This window comes from Pseudophryne corroboree, chromosome 5, assembly GCF_028390025.1.
Source record: "Pseudophryne corroboree isolate aPseCor3 chromosome 5, aPseCor3.hap2, whole genome shotgun sequence".
In the NCBI taxonomy this organism is placed as follows: Eukaryota; Metazoa; Chordata; class Amphibia; order Anura; family Myobatrachidae; genus Pseudophryne; species Pseudophryne corroboree.
This window is the reverse complement of record NC_086448.1, coordinates 731,396,201-731,417,105: the sequence shown is the minus strand read 5'-3', so window position 1 is coordinate 731,417,105 and position 20,905 is coordinate 731,396,201. Positions and strand designations below refer to the sequence as shown.

General features: G+C 45.8%; 1 protein-coding gene across 1 annotated transcript in view; it reads left to right on the top strand.

The window, feature by feature from the left end:
• CNGB3 (cyclic nucleotide gated channel subunit beta 3) overlaps window positions 1-20,905 on the top strand; it is a 346,397-nt gene that overhangs the window by 281,384 nt on the left and 44,108 nt on the right. Inside the window, exon 17 of the mRNA XM_063924064.1 lies at window positions 8,933-9,079. Coding sequence (XP_063780134.1) covers window positions 8,933-9,079 — 147 coding nt within the window. The remainder of the gene's footprint in view (window positions 1-8,932; window positions 9,080-20,905) is intronic.

The window sequence follows — 20,905 nt, the reverse complement described above, 5'->3', positions numbered from 1 at the left end:
AGTAAGCGCCGCTGCAGCATCCCCCTCTCCTTCCGTATTGGTTGCCTGGCGCTGCTGTGGATGCTGGGATGGAGGAACCGCATCCCAGCATCCACAGCAGCGCCGGGCAGCCTATACGGAAGGAGAGGGGGATGCTGCAGCGGCGCTTACTACCAATGAAATAGCGCTACTGCAGCTCCAGTCCCCCTCCCTCCTCCTCCTTCTCACCTGCCTCCGGCGCTGCTCTCTCCTCCAGGGCGGCTGCGGCGCGCGGCGCGGACTTCAGAGGCGGCATGTAATGAGTCAATTTGACTAATTACATGCCGCTGGCCGTGCGCCCTCAGGGCAACTGCGCTGTGTGCCAAGCCCACTTGGCACACACGTAGTTACGGCCCTGTTGTCACCCCATGAGTTTCTAGACAAAAGCGATTGGGGATGAATGAAATGAAAATAAGGATGAAGTGATAATGGATTTATTTGAACTCGCCGCCTGTTATAATTTCTGTTTACTAAAAATGAATTATCTTCATGTTTGTTCTGCGTACATCTTCTTGCAAACACTTTTTTTTTCTTAGAAGCCCCACTCATTTTGCTATCACAATCTGTAGTATGCATAAGCAGACACACGGGTGTAGTACGGCTGACCGGCGGTCAGCTTACCGATGCCGGGATCCTGGCGGGGAGGGGCGAGTGCAGCAAGCCCCTTGTGGACTCGCTGCGCTTGCCACGCTGCGGGCTCGGTGGCGACCGCACTCTATGGGTGTCGTGGACACCCACGAGTGGGAATAGTCCCTGTTGGTCGCCATGCCGACCATCGGGATAGTGAGCCGTCGGGATGGTGGAGGAGGTCATGTGACTGTCGGTCTCCCGACCGCCGGTCACATGAATACCACCCAGACACACGAGCCCGGGAAGCTGCACTTTCCATTGACTATTCTTGTAAGCTGTACAACAAAGGAACAGAGAGCGCAAATGATTGCGGCCTGAGACCAGTTTAAAACATTAGCAGCAATCTCATTGTCGCCAGATCGTAGGGCAGACAATCGTTGCCTTTACTGAGGCCATGGTGCCCAGAGCAAGCTCATGTCATGGAGCTCCCCATACACACACTCACACGCATGACACGTCAAAAATCAATTAACGCCCTATGCAATCATTGCCTCAAAACACCATCAATCACCCCCCCTTCGAGAATCCACCTGAGAATCCATTAACCAATCCATCTCCATTCTATCATCATTCAACCCTCCCAGTACAGAATATAATTTTCATCCACCCTGTCAGCTCTCAAACATCACAGCAAAATGTACATTTTTAAGATGAAGAATTGAATTTATCCATATTTCTGCAGCTATTGTACTAATTGGTAGTTAAAAATAATAATAATAATATTGATTTAATAATGTACAGAGTATAAATAATTTTTTATAGTAAAATCAAAAACAATGAAACTGAAGTTGGCCAACCCCAGAAACACTGAAAAAAACATGACTGGGAGTCTTTATATATCTACTGTTACAACTGTCATAAAACGAGATACCAAATGTGAGAAAAAGTGACTGGTAGTCTTTGGCCTTTGGTCCCATGAAAATTTTCGTTCCTACTTCTAACTGCATGGTTTTATTATTTCCTCTCTAGTCAATATTTCTCTAGCATCCATAAGGGATATTGGGGACACATTAGTACGATGGGGTACAGATGGTGCCCAAAGGAGCCAGTGCACTTTAAATTTGTTCAACTAGGTGTGCTGGCTCCTCCCCTCTCTGCCCCCTCCCACAGGCAGTTTAGAAAAAAGTGCCCTCAGGAGAGGATGCACTTCTCTGCAGCTCCAGAGAGTTTTTCTTCAGTTTATTTTCAATCCTTGTTATTTTCGGTATGCTGTTTGGGCAACAGCATACCTGCGCCGTGGGAGATAGGGGGAAATGGTCACCGGACTTGCAAGGTGTTAGAGACACTTCCCCTCTGCAGGACCACTGTCCAGTGATGTTGTTTATTTAGCGGGGCACTGCGCCATGGCTGTCTCAATCGCAGCACGCCGCGATGCCCGTAATATTAGCTTGAAGGTGACATTGGGGGTGAGTACAAACCGGGGACCCTGCTAGGGGGGTCCCCCAGTTCAAGGTGTGGCTGACATGCGGGGGAGGCATATGGGACCCTCCTGGGGGGGACCCGCTATAGCCCCCTATGTTCACTGACAGAGGTTAAGTGAAAACCTGCATTTATGTTATGTTTTACACTGTTTGGGAGACAGTGTAATTGCCAGTATAAATATCCCTGAAGCTCCGGCGCCACTACAGGGGGCTATTACAGGGGGTGGAGCTTCCTCAGAGTGGGCTCAGCTGCAATTTGGCGCCTTCCTCTGCATACAGCAGCAGCAGGCACACACACAGAGCTGACCCTAACCAATATGATGCCCTAGGCAAGATTTTGGCTGGTGCCCCTAGCACCGCCACTAGTTCTGCAGGAGATGCCTGGCATGAGTCAGCTGGCAGCCCTGCTAACGTCGAGTGCCTTTTTTTTATGAAAATGCATCATGTATCATATTATTTGCATTACTATGTGGCTAGTATGCACAAGCGGCTTCTGCTGATTAAAAGGATATGCGGTATGCTTATATTCTGTGTGCGACTGTGGCTGTATCTGCGTACAGAATGCTACATTACAGTGATTTCCAGGAATACACTGCAACGTAGCATTTCATATGCAGATACAGCCGCAGTCACACACAGAATATCATTTTAATCAGCAGAAGCTGCTGGTGCCCCTAAGCATAACAAATGCCCTAGGCATTTGCCTAGTTTGCCTATGCCTAAGGCCGGCTCTGCACACACAGCTCCTCCAGACAAGCAGGAACACGCTGGAAACTTGGTACAGGGTGTATCTCAGGGGAAGACCTGCTATTGTGCACATTCTGTGTCTCATGGGGAATATATATGTCTATAATATAACATATACAGTGTTTCACTGAATACAACAACTACCAGCCTCACTGGGGCTAGGTGGTTTGGGTGTGCTGGTGCCTTCTCTCTGTCTTTCCCTAACATACAATAAGGGCAGGCTTGCATTATACTTGTCTTGTGTGTATGTGTATGGCTGTACTGTTATTGTAATCATGGTAAAACAGAAGTTATGCAGTGTGTGTAACACAAGATTCTCCCCTCTATAATCTGGCTCCATTTTATGTGAACAATGCAGTCAGTCCTCACAAATCATTGAGGAGGCAGTGGCGGAGGGTCCTCCAGAGCCTTCCTGGCTAGGTGCAATCAAAACTATGATGGGGGTAATTCCAAGTTGATCGCAGCAGGAATTTTGATAGCAGTTGGGCAAAACCATGTACACTGCAGGGGAGGCAGATTTAACATGTGCAGAGAGAGTTAGATTTGGGTGTGGTGTGTTCAATCTGCAATCTAAATTGCAGTATAACAATAAAGCAGCCAGTATTTACCCTGCACAGAAACAAAATAACCCACCCAAATCTATCTCTCTCTGCAAATGTTATGTCTGCCCCCCCTGCAGTGCACATGGTTTTGCCCAATTGCTAGAAAAATTCCTGCTGCAATCAACTTGGAATTACCCCCTATGATGTCTGATATGTCATCTCAGTTAACTGCAAATGCCCATAAAACTCAGCAATTACAGCAGGCTGTTGCAGACCTGGCTGCTAGGGCAGATGTCCCCCATCACCCCATCTCTTCAGGTCAACAAAAACGTGGATTACCTGCCTTACTCTCAGATTCTGAGGAAGAAATACAAAAGGATGGGGAGGACGTGCACACCATTGGTGGGGATCCCCCTTCAGCACAGGGTATTGAACCCCTCATTCTGGCTATACGGGATGTGTTAAAACTCTCTCTAGAGGACGCTTCAACACAGTAGTCGTTTTTCCTCACACAAAACAAACTAAGTGTCACTTTCCCTGATTCTACTGAATTAGAGAACCTATTTAAGTTAGCTTGGAAAAATCCAGACAAAAAATACCAGGTGTCCAAACGTTTTTTGTACACTTTCCCATTTGCTCCTGAAGGCAGGAAATTCTGGGAAGTACCTCCAGCTGTGGATATATCAGTCTCTCACCTCACTAAGAAGGCGTTACTGCCTGTCCCGAGCTCCTTTACCATAAAGAACCCTGGGGATATAAAAACAGAGACTACACTGAAGTTTATCTACATTGCAGCAGGTGTATCACAGAGACCGGTCATTGCAGGTTGCTGGATGACCCATGCCATTCATACTTGGGCTACTCAGATTCAGGAGGGTCTCTCAGGGGATATGTACCTGGTTACTACAGTGACTTTCCTAAAACACACTCAGGACAATACATGCGTCCTGTGTGACTCTCTCAAGGAGATAGGCAATATCAATGCTAGGACCACTGCTATGGCAGTGTCAGCGCGCAGGGCCTTTTGGTTGTATCAGTGGGTTGCGGATGCAGAATCCAAGCACAATGTGGAGTCTCCTCCCTTTTCAGGAGAATGGCTCTTCAGGGGAGAACTAGATGCGTGTATCTCTAAAGTTACTGCCGGGAAATCCACATATCTCCTGTCTAGGGCCCCGCCAGGTAGAAGGACCTATACGGGGCCATTTACTCAGTCCTTTCGGTCCACCAGATTTCGATCTGGGGTCAGACGTGCCTCCAATGTGGCTAGAGGCACCAGAGATAAGCCTAAGAAACCATCCATTGCCAGCACTCAGGAATGGAACTCCAGTTCAGCTTCCACTAAAACCTCAGCATGACGGTGCTCGCCCACCCCGAGGGGATCTCGAAGTGGGAGCTCGGTTATGTCACTTCAGCCACATCTGGGAAAGTTCCTGCCAGGATGCCTGGGTCAGAGAACTGATATCTCAAGGATACAAGCTGAAGTTCGATGGTGCTCCTCCTCAATGGTTTTTCAAATCAAGTCTACCAGCTTTGGAGGATACATGGGCTGTGCTGCTGCTGGCCATCAACAAGTTGGCTCAGTCACAAGTCATTGTTGCAGTACCACTGCAACAACAAGGGCAAGGTTACTACTCCAACCTGTTTGTAGTGCCGAAACCAGATGGGTCGGTAAGACCCATTTTGAATCTGAAGCCCGTGAACCCTTACCTTAAGGTTTTCAAGTTCAAGATGGAATCTTTGCGAGCAGTGATTGCAGGTCAGGAAGATCAGGAATTCCTGGTATCCCTGGATATCAAGGACGCCTATCTCCATCCTAGCTCACAAGGGCTTTTCCAAAAAGGTCATTGTTACCATGGTTCAGGCCAGGAAACCTGTAACGTCAAAACACTATCACCATATCTGGAAGAGGTATGTCTCCTGGTGCGAGGAATGCACTTATCAGCCTGCAGAGTTCCATTTGGGGTGGTTCCTCCATTTCCTGCAGGCTGGTGTGGATAAGGGCATACGTCAGGGTCCACTAAGGTCCAGATTTCAGCTCTCTCCATTTTCTTCCAGAAGAAATTGGCAGTGTTGCCAGAAGTTCAGACCTTCTTGCAAGGGGTGATTCACATTCAACCTCCATTTGTGCCGCCTACGGTACCTTGGGATTTGAATGTGTGTTGAATTTTCTACAGTCCTCCTGGTTTGAACCTCTGATGACAGTAGAAAACAAGTACCTCACGTGGAAGACGGTGATGTTACTGGCCCTGGCTTCTGCTAGACGTGTCTCAGAATTAGGGGCCTTATCATGTAAAAGTCCATATTTGGTCTTTTATGAGGACAGAGCGGAGCTCAGGACTCGACAGCAGTTCCTGTCGAAGGTCGTCTCTGCATTCCATTTGAATCAACCTCTTGTAATTCCATCTAGTTCTGGAACTTCTGCTTCTCCAGAGGCACTGGATGCTGGGCGAGCCTTGAAAGTCTATGTCAAGAGAACGGCTCGAATCAGAAAGACGGATTCCTTGTTCGTGCTCTATGACGTGCAGAAGATTGATTGCCCTGCCAAAGCAGTCTATTGCTGATTGGCTTAGGCTCACTATCCAACAGGCCTATTTGTACACAGCCTTGCCTGTTCCACAGTCTCTGAAGGCCCACTCTACTAGATCAGTGGGGTCTTCCTGTGCGACTGCCCGTGGAGTCTTGGCCCTGCAACTGTGCCGAGCTGCTACCTGGTCGGGGAAGAACACCTTTGTGAAGTTCTACAGATTTGATACCCTGGCCAAAGAGGATACCCAGTTTGGGCAGGCGGTACTGCAAACGTCTCCGCACGTTCCCGCCTGTTCTGGAAGCTTTGGGATGTCCCCATCGTACTAATGTGTCCTCAATATCCCTTATGGATGCTAGAGAAAATTGGATTTTAATACCTACCGGTAAATCCTTTTCTCGTAGTCCATAAGGGATAGTGGGGCAGATGTATTAACCTGGAGAAGGCATAAGGAAGTGATAAACCAGTGATATGTGCAAGGTGATAAAGGCACCAGCCAATCAGATCCTAACTGTTAATTTACATATTGGAGCTGAGTGGCTGGTGCTTTTATCACCTTGCACATATCACTGGTTTATCACTTCCTTATGCCATCTCCAGGTTAATACATCTGCCCCAGTGGGCGCCCGGTGACTTTCTGCAGGTGGTCTGTTGTATGTTACCTGCTCAGCTGATGCTGTCTTTCCTGTGGTCCTGTTTGATCTTTCACCATAAATTCTACAACTTCCCAAGCTCAAGAAAAGATAGTGACAGAGAGCACATACTATACAGTACATAGGGGGTCATTCTGAGTTGATTGCACGTAGCAACTTTTTGCTGCCCGTGCGATCAACTAGATGCCGCCTATGGGGGCGTGTATTTCTGCATAGCAGTGCTGCAAATGCTTGTGCAGCCCTGCTATGCAAAAAAAGTTTCCTGTAAAAGAAGACCAGGATAAGAGATACTTATCCTGTGCGATCGATCCAGCGATGCAGGTCCCGGAACTGATGTCAGACATCCGCCCTCCAAACGCCTGGACATGCCTGCGTTGGACTCGCCACTCCCTGAAAACAGTGAGTTGCCGCCCGGATCCGCCCTCCTCCTGTCAATCTTCTTGTGGTCGCCGCTGCAACCACTTTCTTCATTCGTGGCATCGCTGCCTGGCGACGGCCGGCGACAGGCAATGACGCACCTGCGCAATGCATGCGCAGTTCTGACCCGATCGCACGGCTGCGAGGAAGTGCAGCGTGCGATAGGGTCAGAATGACCCCCATAGGGCCTAATTCAAGGTTGATTGCAAAACAATATTTTCCTCTAATAGGCAAAACCATGTGCAGTGCAGGTGGGGCAGATATAACATGATAACGTGCAGAGAGAGTTAGATTTGGGTGGGGTGTGTTCAAACTGAAATCTAAATTGCAGTGTAAAAATAAATCAGCCAGTATTTACCCTGCACAGAAACAGAAACAATATAACCCACTCTCTGCACATGTTATATCTGCCCCACCTGCAGTGCACATGGTTTGAATTTTGAACTGCGCTGCAGCTCCATATCTGGAGCCACCACAGCTCAAGACTAGGGTTGTCATAGCAACTTAAGGGCTGATATACTGTAGCGTTAAATGTGCGCCCGTTTGCAGAGCATACCTCATCTGAATACGTACTGCCTTGCACAAGAAATGGGCGTAGCAATTGCAAGCGATAAAGTGTCATATCAAAGGGCTTAAGCCAGAACTTTGTGGGCCCAATAGCAGAATTTTGAAGGGTCCCTTGTCCCACTGCTTCTAGTGACACCTCTTCACAGTAGTTTTATTGCCACACTATAGTGCCTCCACTTCATATTATGTCACATTACAGTGCCCCAGCTCATATTATGTAACATTATAATGCCCGCCAGTTCATTTTATATCAGATTACAATGAGCAGGTCCAGGGGCATACCTAGATATATTGCAGACCCCAAAGCAAAAGTTTGTAAGGACCTACAGTATGTAACACCCAATGGTGAAAAATGTATATGACACATGTAACTGTGACAGGGAAGGTGGCCCATCTCAGCTCTGGGACTAACAGCAGCTGCACTCCCTGCACCTATGGTAGCTACACCCTTGGTCATATGAATTCTGATCTAAATGTATGAACAGAGACACAGCTGTGTTCTGATGGGTTGTTCTCACATAGCCAAAATCCAGTGAGGGTATTCATGCAAGTGTGGGTTATTTAGAGCAGGACAAAAGTAATAATATGCTCACTTGGAGGCTTATTTTTAGGGCAAGTGCAAATACTCACTGATGATGGTCACTAGTATGAAAACAGCTACATGCTTAGATGCAGTTGTGTACAACTCCCCATATGGTCGAATATGCTTATTTTTCCATGCACACTTCTTTCAGCAATGGACGCCTGATTCACTATCTACACTGCACCAGGCCGTTAGTCTCACATTGCTCACCTGTAAGAGAGCCCATTAGCACAGTCCTTTGGATATAGGAGTAGCTTCAGCTCCTCAGTGGAAATGTGTGTCAAGTTGACCTTGTACAATGGTTTTCCCTTTAATGGTAACACAGGGTACTTATCTAAAAATGTGAAAGTCATTTCAGGAAAAAGAATAATACAATTCCATTATGCACGTCCCATTTCCCTTTTCCTTCCCTCCTGCCATACCTTCCCCCCCATATGACCTACACAGGCCATTCCTTTTTCTGCTCCCAGACCTTATTATAAAACTGCTGCAGTGATATGTTGGATGCACTATTTAGTTTATTGTACCCACGCATGTTTCATCTATTCTTTTCGCCAAAATTTGCCTCCTTATTTTGCTGTTGTGTATCCATCTGTCATTTCTTGGACCATTGCAACCTGCTACCAATAATAAGATCTTTAAAAAAAAAGAAAGAAAGAAATAATAGTACAAATCTGAAATGATAACAACTGCTCACGCAAGCGTCCGATGTTAATCCATGGTCCTATTTATAAGGTGGCACCAGTAGCAGATTGGTTGAGAAGTGCTAGCTATGTGATTCCCTGCTCACTCTCGTCTTTATGTCTTCTTCTTTTACTTTTCTCTCCCAGCCTCCTGTCCATTGGTGGAGGAAACAGGCGTACTGCCAATGTGGTGGCCTATGGATTTGCCAATCTCTTTATTTTGGATAAGAAGAGTCTCAGTGACATTTTGGTTCACTATCCTGAATCAAAGAAGCTTCTGACAAAGAAAGCTAAGTAGGACATAAGTGTAATGTTTTTTTTTTTATTATTATTATTATTATTAGTATTTTTTTTTTTGCTAAAAGTAATGGAAATTAGTTATATTTTACACTGTACACTTTAGTGTGAAACTGAGAAAACCTGTCCAGCTATAATTCATATACTGTCTGAATTTACTAGTGTATTTAGAGTGAATAGGAACTGCATTTTTCACACCTTGTAGCCACACGTTTGTGTAGACGTGTTTTAGTTCACGAGTAAAATCTTTATTTTTATCTTTGCATGTTTCAGAATATATTGATCCAGTATAGATTGGCAAAGTCTTTAGGGCTTGCAAGGCTTCTGGACAATGAAACTGGTATCTTCTAACTAGCAGCAGGTGCCGAGCTCTTTGAAAGCATTTCCTTGTCCATATATCCATGCAATATGCTTTGTTGAACAGAAAAAATATCTCTCTATTGTGCTAGCACATCCCTTTACAACTGTCATCTCAACAGGGAATGGGATGAGGGTGTCTCTATGTGAGTACGTGTGGGAAAATAACTGAGACAGTCAATCAAAATAATTCGACTGTTCAAGGTGAAGGAAACTGCCAAAGCAAAACCTGATGGGGCAGTGGCGGAACTAGCGAGCGCTGGGCCCAGGTGCGACCCCCCCATCCCGTCCAAGTCCACCCCCTCACCCCTGGAGAGGATCTGGTGAGGGGGACCTGCTCAGGGTCAGAGAAATGGATACCTAGCAACAGTGCCGTAACTAGACATTTTAGCACTGTGTGCAAGAAACGGCATCGGAGCCCCCCACCTCCATGTAAAACAGGGACAGTGTGCGCCATAGGTGCGCGCAAAAATACATAGGGGCGTGGCTTCGTGGGGAAGGGGTGTGGCCACAAAATAATACCAGTTCATAAAACGGTGCACAGTAGTCTCCATTATTCAAATTACGCTGCACAGTAGCACCACTACACCAGGTAGAGACACTTTTACACCTTACGGCGGACAGATTCCCCTTTTTACACCTTACGGCAGACAGCGTCCCCTTTTTACACATTACGGCAGACAGCGTCCCCCTTTTTACACATAACGGCAGACAGCGTGCCCTTTTTACACATAGTGGCAGACAGCGTGCACTTTTTACACATAACGGCAGACAGCGTCCCCTTTTTTCACATAACAGCAGACAGCGTCCCCTTTTTACACATAACGGCAGACAGCGTGCCCTTTTTACACATAACGGCAGACAGCGTGCCCTTGTTACACATAGCGGCAGACAGCGTGCCCTTGTTACACATCACGGCAAGCAGATTCCCCCTTTTTACACATTACATTAGGCAGATTCCCCCTTTTTACACATTGCGGCAGACAGCGTCCCCTTTTTACACATCAAAGCAGGCAGATTCCCCCTTTTTTACACATTACGGCAGACAGTCCCCCTTTTTGCACATGAAGAAAGAGAAAAAAAGAAAGAAAGAAAGAAAGAAAGAAAGAAAGAAAGAAAGAAAGAAAGAAAGAAAGAAAGAAAGAAAGAAAGAAAGAAAGAAAGAAAGAAAGAATTAATCTTACCCTCTCCGCTGGCTCAGGCTCCTCGGTGCAGCTTCTGGCAGAGATCCCGGGCAGGAGAGAAGGAGGAGGAGGGAGGTGGAGGAGGGAGCCGCAGCAGCACTGTGTTATTGGTGGAGGCGCTGCTGCTGCTGTCCCACTGCTTCACTATAGGCTGTTCTCCGCCGCTGTGAATGCTGGGATGCGCTTCACAGCGGCGGAAGACAGCCTATAGTGAAGCAGAGGGACAGCAACAGCAGTGCCTCAACCAGTAACAAAGCGCTGCTGCGGCTCCCTCCTCCACCTCCCTCCTCCTCCTTCCCCCGTACCGCTGCGCTCCTCTCCTCTCTCTCCGGGCGGCTGTGTGCTGCGGGCAGCGGTTGCCCGCAGCACACAGCGGCATGTAATGAGTCAGTTTGACTCATTACATGCTTTGGGCCCCTGGACAGTGGCGGGCCCCAGTGCAACGCACTGGTGATAGTTCTGCCTCTGTGATGGGGGTATTGTACATGAGCTAGTGGTGGGAAACAATGTAGAATATATATTGAGAGAAAAGACAATAAACTGATGGCATTGTCCTCCCTATAATGTTGTTTTTACATTATTATTATTATTATTATTATTATTATCGTTTATTTATATGGTGCCACAAGGGTTCCACAGACGCTATCAAAGTAAATAAATGAGCCAAACAGGAAAACAATGACCTACAGTACAATGCAAGATAATGTAGGACAAGTACATGGTATATAAGAGGGTTAAGTGCCGTTGTAGGGAGTATGGAGTAGAAAATAGTTTAAGGGGTAACTTTACTTACATGGGAGTTTTTTTAGAACTGGTGATGTTACTTATAGCAACCAATCAGATTCTATCTATTATCTTCTAGACGCAGCTAGATAAATGTTGAGTAGAATCTGAGTGGTTGCTATGAGCAACATCACCAGTTCTAAAAAAAACTCACACCTTAGTAAATTTACCCCTTAGAGAGAGAAAAGCACATGAGGGAGAAGGCCCTGCTCGTGAGAGCTTACATTCTAAATGGGAGGGGCAGACAGACAGGGGTGACACAGAAGGGGTAGAAGTGAGCATTGACAGAGGGTTAGGATGAGAGATGCAAAGGGGGAAAAATACCAAGGTATTTGTCAGGCGCTTGTTATGGTCTGCTATGTACAGCATCTACTACAAATGGAGATAGTCAGTCCCACAGCCAACGATACAAAACAGAAATATCAGCGCTTATAATACATATAATTTAAAGGTAAAAATACATGGATAGATAAAAATATATATTTTTAAAAAAAGCTGAAAATGTCTATAAAAAATAGTAAGTCAGAGGCTATAAGAATAAACTACCCATTTAGCACTAAGCAACAATATTGCAATGTGAAAAACCGTTTATACGGGGAAGGTACTTGGTTCAGTCCAGTAGTTTCAAGCTGTACAGTTTCTTGGTAGAGCTTCATAAGATGTAATGGAGGTGGTGGCTGGTGCGGGCACACAGCGTCTTTCTACAGATCAGTAGTGGAGTGGTAAGTATGCACCGAATACGTTTCGCTGCACCAAAGACCAGTGGCGAATTTCCCATTAGGCACGTGAGGCACTTGCCTAGGGGCAGCACCTGTTTGGGGGCGGCACTTGGATGCTTGTGTTGGTACTGTCAGCCTAAAAAGTACCAATAACTGCAAAATTATTCACTGTACTGTACCATACGCCATCTTGAATGGAGTGTAACCGGGTAGGAAATGCAAGTACTGTCCCCCTGTATGCTGTTCTACTTAGTAAATATGTCTAATAATTCTTTATTATTCTATTAAATTCACTATCATCAAATGACGGCCTATAACCAATCAATAAAAATAATAAAATTAGACAGGCAGGGAGCGGCCATTACTTTTGTGCCCAGGGGCACCCTCATCCCTAAATCCGCCCCTGCCAAAGACATTTTAGTGGTTTCTGATTAAATGTACAGTACTGTACAAAAGTTTTAGGCAGGTGTGGAAAAAATGCTGCAAAGTAAGAATGCTTTCAAAAATAGAAGTGTTAATGGTTCTTTTTTATCAATTACCAAAAAGCAAAGTGAATGAACAGAAGATAAATCTAAATCAAATCAATATGTGGTGTGACCACTCCTTGCCTTCAAAACAGCATCAGTTCTTCTAGGTACACTTGCACACAGGGTTTGAAGGAACTTGGCAGGTAGGTTGCTCCAAACATCTTGTAGAATTAACCACAGATCTTCAGATCTGTGGATGTAGGCTTGCTCAAATCCTTCTGTCTCTTCTAGAAATGTGCGGCGGGCACTTTTAGTGTTTTGTGTTTTGGTTTTGGATCTGGATCCTCGCTCGTGTTTTGGATCTGGATTGGTTTTGACAAAACCACCCTTTGGGATTTTGGTTTTGGATATGAATGATTTTTTTTTAAAACACAAAAACAGCTAAAATCACAGAATTTGGGGGTAATTTTGATCCTACGTTATTATTAACCTCAATAACATTCATTTCCACTCATTTTCAGATTATTTTGAACACCTCACACATCACAATATTGTTTTTAGGCCAAAAGGTTGCACCAAGGTAGCTGGATGACTTTGCTAAGCGATACAAGTGTGCGGCACAAACACCTGGCCCATCTAGGAGTGGCACTGCAGTGGCAGACAGAATGGCAGTTTTAAAAAACTAGGCCCCAAACAGCACATCATGCAAAGAAGAAAAAGAGGTGCAATGAGGTAGCTGGATGACTAAGCTAAGCGACACAAGTGTGCGGCACAAACACCTGGCCCATCTAGGAGTGGCACTGCAGTGGCAGACAGGATGGCACTTTTAAAAACTAGGCCCCAAACAGCACATCATGCAAAGAAGAAAAAGAGGTGCAATGAGGTAGCTGGATGACTAAGCTAAGCGACACAAGTGTGCGGCACAAACACCTGGCCCATCTAGGAGTGGCACTGCAGTGGCAGACAGGATGGCACTTTTAAAAACTAGGCCCCAAACAGCACATCATGCAAAGAAGAAAAAGAGGTGCAATGAGGTAGCTGGATGGCTAAGCTAAGTGACACAAGTGTACGGCACAAACACCTGCCCATCTAGGAGTGGCATGCAGTGGCTGAATGTCGAAAGTGGCCCGCAATTTTTCGGGCTACCAACAGCATCTCTTGCACGCTCCCGTCATTTAAAAAAAAAAATCTGCACCACCAAATTAATTGTATGTGCAAAACATGGAACGTGCTGGAATTTGCCCAGATATAATGCACGCACAATATTGGTGGACTTATACGGCAGTATTCCTGAACTTATACAGCTGCACCACTGGACTGGACTTATACGGCAGTACCCCTGGACTTATACGGCAGTACCCCTGGACTTATACGGCTGCACCACAGGACTGGACTTATACGGCACTACCACTGAACTTATACAGCTGCGCCACTGGACTGGACTTATACGGCAGTACCCCTGGACTTATACGGCAGTACCCCTGGACTTATACGGCTGCACCACTGGACTGGACTTATACGGCAGTACCCCTGGACTTATACGGCTGCACAAGTGGACTTATATGGTAGTACCCCTGGACTTATATGGCAGTACCCCTGGACTAATACGGCTGCACCACTGGACTGGACTTATACGGCAGTACCCCATGACTTTTACGGCTGCACAAGTGGACTTATACGGTAGTACCCCTGGACTTATACGGCAGTACCCCTGGACTTATACGGCTGCACCACTGGACTGGACTTATACGGCAGTACCCCTGGACTTATATGGCAGTACCCCTGGACTTATACAGCAGTACCCCTGAACTTATACAGCTGCATCACTGGACTAGACTTATACGGCAGTACCCCTGGACTTATACGGCAGTACCCCTGGACTTATACAGCAGTACCTCTGGACTATACGGCAGTACCACTGGACTTATACAGCAACACCCCTGGACTTATACGGCAGTATCCCTGAACTTATATGGCTGCACCACTTACTGGACTTATACGGCAGTACCCCTGGACTTATACGGCAGTACCCCTGGGCTTATAGGGCAGTACCACTGGACTTATACAGCAGTACCTCTGGACTTATACGGCAGTACCACTAAACTTATACGGCAGTACCACTGGACTTATACGGCAGTACCCCATGACTTATATGGCAGCACCACTGGACTTATGGCAGCACAAGAAACCACCACTGGACTTATGGCAGCACAGGACACCACCACTGGACTGATGCAGCACAACACAGCACCAATGACTTATACAGCACCACTGGACTGAACTTATACAGTAGCACTGGGCTTATGACAGCACAGGATACCTCCACTGTGACTGGAGTGCTGTAGCACAAGACACTACCATTGGACTGATGCAGCAGAAGACAGCACTGGCATGACATATAAGAGCAGGTCGCCACCCCAGACACCACACCACTTTCCCGCACAGACACTGAGGAGACATGTCCTCTTGCTACACTCCCCAGGACTAGAGTGAAGATAGAGGCAACGTGCAGCTTCTTATATGGAATCCAAAACCTGCGAGAATCCGACAGCGGGATGATGACGTTTTGCCTCGTTCTGGTTTCCAAGTCTGGCGGGAAGTCCAGACAGACTTGATGATGTTGAGATCAGGGCTCTGTGAGGGCCATATCATCACTTCCGGGACTCCTTGTTTTTCTTTATACTGAAGATAGTTCTTAATGACATTGGCTGTATGTTTGTGGTCGTTGTCCGGCTGCAAAATAAATTTGGAGCCAATGAGATGCCTCCCTGATGGTATTGCATGATGGATAAGTATCTGCTTGTATTTCTCAGCATTGAGGACACCATTAATCCTGACCAGGTGCCTAATTCAAACCTGATCGCTCCTCTGCAAATTTCCAAGGTCTGCAATCAGATAGTCGCCGCCCAGACAAAGTGAATGCCTGCCCAGTGCAAGTCTGTGTACGCCTTGCGAAAATCTCCGTGAACGCTGGTCAGTTGCCAATCCGTTCGCAACTCACTCCCCATCGAATGATTTTTCCAATTTGTGCATTCTGTGCATAGGCCAGGAACTACTCTTACAGTGTGATAGAAACAGGCTGATCGGGGCTGGAGCTGACGTCACACACTCTCCCTGAAAACACTTGAGCATGCCTGCGTTTTTACTGACACTCCCAGAAATCGGACAGGTACCACCCCCAAATGCCAGCTTCCTGTCAATTAACTTGTGTACCCCTAGCGATCAAAAAAGAAGCAGGATTATTTCACGGTTTGGCCTCGCGCAGACGCACTACGATCTGTAGCATGCGCAGTCTGCACCCTATATGTGCTTGTATTATTTTATTATTTGCCCTGTGTAGTTCCCCTGCATATAAGGGGATATCTATAGGCCGAACAGAACTCAAATTATCCCTATTCGCTGATGACATGCTGCTGTTTGTCTCAGACCCTGCCTCCTCATTGCCAGTGATCACTTCACTGCTCACATCCTTTGGATCTTTTGCAGGTTATAAAATTAATTTTCATAAGTCAGAATTGATGCCTCTGTGTGGCCTCAGTACTTTGGCCCAGGAGTATTCCTCCTTTGCCCAATTTTGTATTACCACTTCTCACTTTAAATATTTGGGCATTATTGTCCCACTGAAGCTATCCTCCCTATATTGTCTAAATTTGACTCCTATAATTGCACAGATTTCCAAAATGCTGGACGCCTGGAAAATTCTGCCTCTCTTCATGATGGGGCATCTAGCTCTACCACAAGTGTGACCTTCCCTGAATTATCATACCCAATCCAAATGCTACCTACTGTATACAGTAGTTCTTTCTCAACGTGATGTCAAACACTGTATGAAGCTTTTTACTACTTTTATATGGCAAGGTGGGCACCCACGTATTGTGGTGGCTAAATTGCAATTACCAAGAACCAATGGTGGCTTAGGCCTTCATGATTTGAATATATTCACAAAAGCTGAACTTTTTATATATATCAGCGACTGGCTTTCTGGGATGGCAATCTATACCCACTCCACCTCTGAAACAGGTTTCTTTGACCCATACTCAACTGCTGCTTTACTGTGCATACACCTAAACAACTTATTCCTTCCCGTATCCTCTCCAACATACTCTTCCACGATACCTATTTTGTCTGGAAATCAATATGTCTTAAGTTATCTTTCCCTTATAATGTCTCCAAATATCTCCCATTTTGAGGTAGTCCCCCTTTCTCCCCTGTACATGAAAACCCTACATACTTGCTCTGAAAAGATAAGGTCAGTGCTAGAATTAAGGATACTTTTGACCCGGGTGGGACTATTATTCCATTCAGCATACTTCATGAAATATGTTTGATTCCTCACAAACAATTCTTGAAGTATCTACAGATTGTACATTATGCTAGGTCTGTAGTTAAACATTTACAAAGTCGGGGATTCCCTGACACCCCCCCCCCCCCCCCCATCCCATCCCATTCCTTAATTGTATTCTTAGTACTTCAACCATATAAAATCAAGCATCTTAGCATCTTAGCTCTGAATTGGTGTCACATACCCCTGCCAAGGTTTGGAAACACACAGTGGCATCTTGGAGTCGTGATATCCCCTCTATTACCTCTGCAGACAATTTGTTATTTGACTATGTTGCTACAGTATATTGAGATACATATGCTGCTCCTTCTCAAGCTAGGCGTCGCTGTATGGTTATGGAGGAGTCGGGGGACTGTCTTAAGTGTAAATGCCCTAACGCCACTTTCTACCATAACTTTTGGCAATGTCCTAAGATACAGAAGTTTTGGGGTAAACTTGTCATCTATATTAATTCCATTTTCCATTTAAAGCTCCATTCGGATCCCCTTGCCTTGTTGTGTGCTAATTTCTAATTTGGGGATTTAGGGACCCATAAAACTTAAAATTTGCTTTTATTAACCGTCATAGTTACTGTTGCAAAAAAAGTTATTCTGTGTAACTGGACTTCCTCACCACCACCCTTTTTGAATGCAGTTAAATCTTTATTGCTAAAAACTTTGTACTACAGTATGACTGTCAATCTATTTCTCCTGCATTGGAGACTGGAGTGATCTCCTTTAACAAAAAACGGTGCTCGCTTGTTGACTCCCTCGACTCCTCCACCCAAGATAACATTCTTAAGGTGTTTGAAACTACCGCCTGGTACTTATGCCGTAATTTGACCTAAGATATTACTGTATATTGAGTCTTTGATCCCTACCACAGTACGTTGTCCTTCCCACTCTTTTTCTGGCTCTTCTTTTCTTCTTCATTTGTATTTTTAAAACATTTGTTTTATGTGTGTCTGATATGTGAAGGATTTTTGTATTTTCAACTTCTTTTGATACATTGGCTGCCTTACAACCTAATTATTGTATATTGCATCTTCTGAATGTGCAATCTACTGGTTTGATACTGATTTTGTACCTTCACATGCCTTTTTCTGTTCAATAAAAAGATGTTTCCAAAAAACAGAAGAATCTTGAATTGGATTCAGAAGGGGAAGAGAAGCCAGTGTAGAGCTTGTAAGAGAGGGGATGTTGACGTAGTACATTTGGAGAGGAAGATGAGCCAGACAGCAGCATTGAAGATAGATAAGAGTGGAGCGAGGCATTTGTCAGGGAGGCCAGATAGGAGGAGATTACAGTAGTTCAATCTGGAGAGGACCAGTGAGTGGATGAGGGTCTTAGTAGCATCTAGTCTCAGAAAAGGTCTGATCTTGGAAATATTTTTGAGATGGAAATGGCAGGACTCCAAGATCTACTGGATGTGTGGTTTGAAGGAGAGGAAGGAATACAGGATAACTCCAAGACAGCGACCTTGGGGGGCTAGAGGAGATATGTAGTTGTGCCATCAATAGATAAGGAAATTGTGGGAATTTAGGTTATACAGGAGGGTGGGAAGATGATCAGCTATGTTAAATGATCTGACATGTTAAGTTTAAGATAGCACTGAGACATCCAATAATAGATAGCGGAGAGAAAGTTGGACAGACGAATGAATACAGAGGGTTAGAAGTCAGGGGAAGAAAGATAGATTTGTGAATCATTAGCAAAGAGATGATATTGGAAGTTGAAAAAGTGAATGAGCTCACCTAAAGTGAACGCAGAGAGAGAGAAAGGGAGTGGTCCAAGAACAGAACCTTGGGGGACACCTACTGTTAGGGGAAGTACAGGGAGGTGGAGTCATGAGAGGAAACAGAGAAGGAGCAGCCAGAGAGGTAGGAGGGCAGCCAGGAGAGGACAGTATCATGCAGATCAAGGGAGTAAATGATTTGCAGGAGGAGAGGATGTTCCGCAGTGTCAAAAGCTTCATAGAGGTCAAGGAGAATGAGCAGAGAGTAGTGTCCCTTGGATTTGGCAGCATAGAGGTCATTGTAGACTTTCGTGAGGGCAGTTTCAGTGGAGTGAAGATGACGGAAGCCAGACTGAAATGGGTCAAACAGGGAGTTGAGGAAAGAAAGGCCTGTTGGGATGCGATGTCCTGGTGTATGGAGTCAATGTGAACTGAAGTATGTGACAAAGTCAAGGGCAGAGAGTGAAGAAGGGAGTCAAGGTAGGGGTAGACAGAGGAGGGAGATGACAGTGGAAAAGAGATGCCAGGGGTAGAAGACTGGGAGGAAATGAGATTCTTGAAGTACTGTATGACTGTTTAGTCATACAGAGGGAAAGGGCAGCACTGAAGGATGAGAGCATAAGTTTAAAATGGAGGAAATCTGCTTTAGAGCGTGATTTCCTCTACTGTCGCTCGGCAGTAAATGAACATTTTTTCAGATATGTTGCGAATTTGGAATGCCACGGTTGAGGTGTTGATGTGTGAGGGTGAATAGTGGTTGCTGGAACAACAGTGTCAAGAGCAGAAGTAAGGGAGACATTGTATTGGGAAGTAGCTTGGACAAGAGAGAGAGTATATGAGAGAGAAGTGAGTCAAGCAGGGAGGATAAGGAAACGATATAGATGGCCTCAATGTTACGCTTAGTGATGGAAGCCTTAGGAGGCAAAGATGAAGAAGCAGAGAGGGATAAGTTAAGAGAGAGCAGGTGGTGGTCAGAGAGGGGGAATGGGCAGTTGGAGAAGGCAGAAATATTAGGCGAGTGAAGACCAGATCAAGTGATTGCCCACTCGCATGCAAGGGTGAGGCGGTCCACTGGGAGAGACCAAGTGATGATATGAGGTTAAGGAGTTTAGAGCCAGAGGTTTTTGTGGGGATATCAATTTGGATGTTGGAATCTCCTCAGATAATGGAGGGAATGTCTGAAGAGAGGAAGAGAGTGAGCCAGGAATCAAAATGAGGGATTTGTTGGGAATGCCAGTGGTGTGGTAAGTGACAGCTACTCAGAGGTGAACAGGTTGTAAGAGGCGAATAGCATAAACCTTAAATGTAGAATATGTAAGGGAAGGTTCTGGTGGTACAGTATGAGTTGGTAGAAGTAACTGGAGGATAGAAGGACCCCAATACCACCATTACATCGACTTCCAGGCAATGGGTTGTGTGTGAATGTGAGGCCCCAACAGAGAGAGCAGCGGGAGAAGTGGTGTCAGAGAGGGAAATTCAGGTTTCTGTAATTGCTAGGAGAATCAGGAACTGTGAGATGAAAAGGTCATGGGTCGGGACCAATTTGTTGCAGACAAATCTGGCGTCCCAGAGGAAACAGCAGAGAGAAAGAGAGTTTGTGGGTGAGATATCAATTGGATTATCAGGGTTGCTGTAATGAGAGAGAGGTAGAGAGTTTGTGGGAGAGAAATGAATGAGATTATCAGGGTTGCTGTAGCGTTGAGCTGAGATTAACTTGTAGGGCAGGGATGATGAGAGAGTAGTGATGGTGTGGGTGCCTGAGCTACAGATGTGTCTTTACACATCCTGTGTAAAATGACAACCATGGCATGGCGTGGCGTTCTGCATCGCAGGTATATGCACCGCCATAAATCCTTTCTTATGCTAATAATTGCAGCACGTGCCCCGCGATCGCAGTGCTGACTAAGTTTATAACTTCAGGTAGCGGGAGCATATCCTCCCGCTACCCATGCTCACTGTGAGCCGCTAGGTCCCTCTCTATATATATACGGCAGCAGGAGCCTCTTACTCCCACTGCTAGCTGACGATGGATAGTTTATGTGAGCATTCATGGGAGCGTGCATACACACACTCCCATGAACACCACACTGTGCCAGGAAATCTGAACGCATCGCAGGCAAGGCTGCAGAGGGACACATCTGTAGGATGGGAAATTTATGGAGGTGGGTAGGGAGGGAGATTAGTATGATGCGGATAGAGGTGAGATGACAGAGGGAGCAGGGCTGAGTAGTGGAGTAGTAGGTCCATGGTGGGGAAAA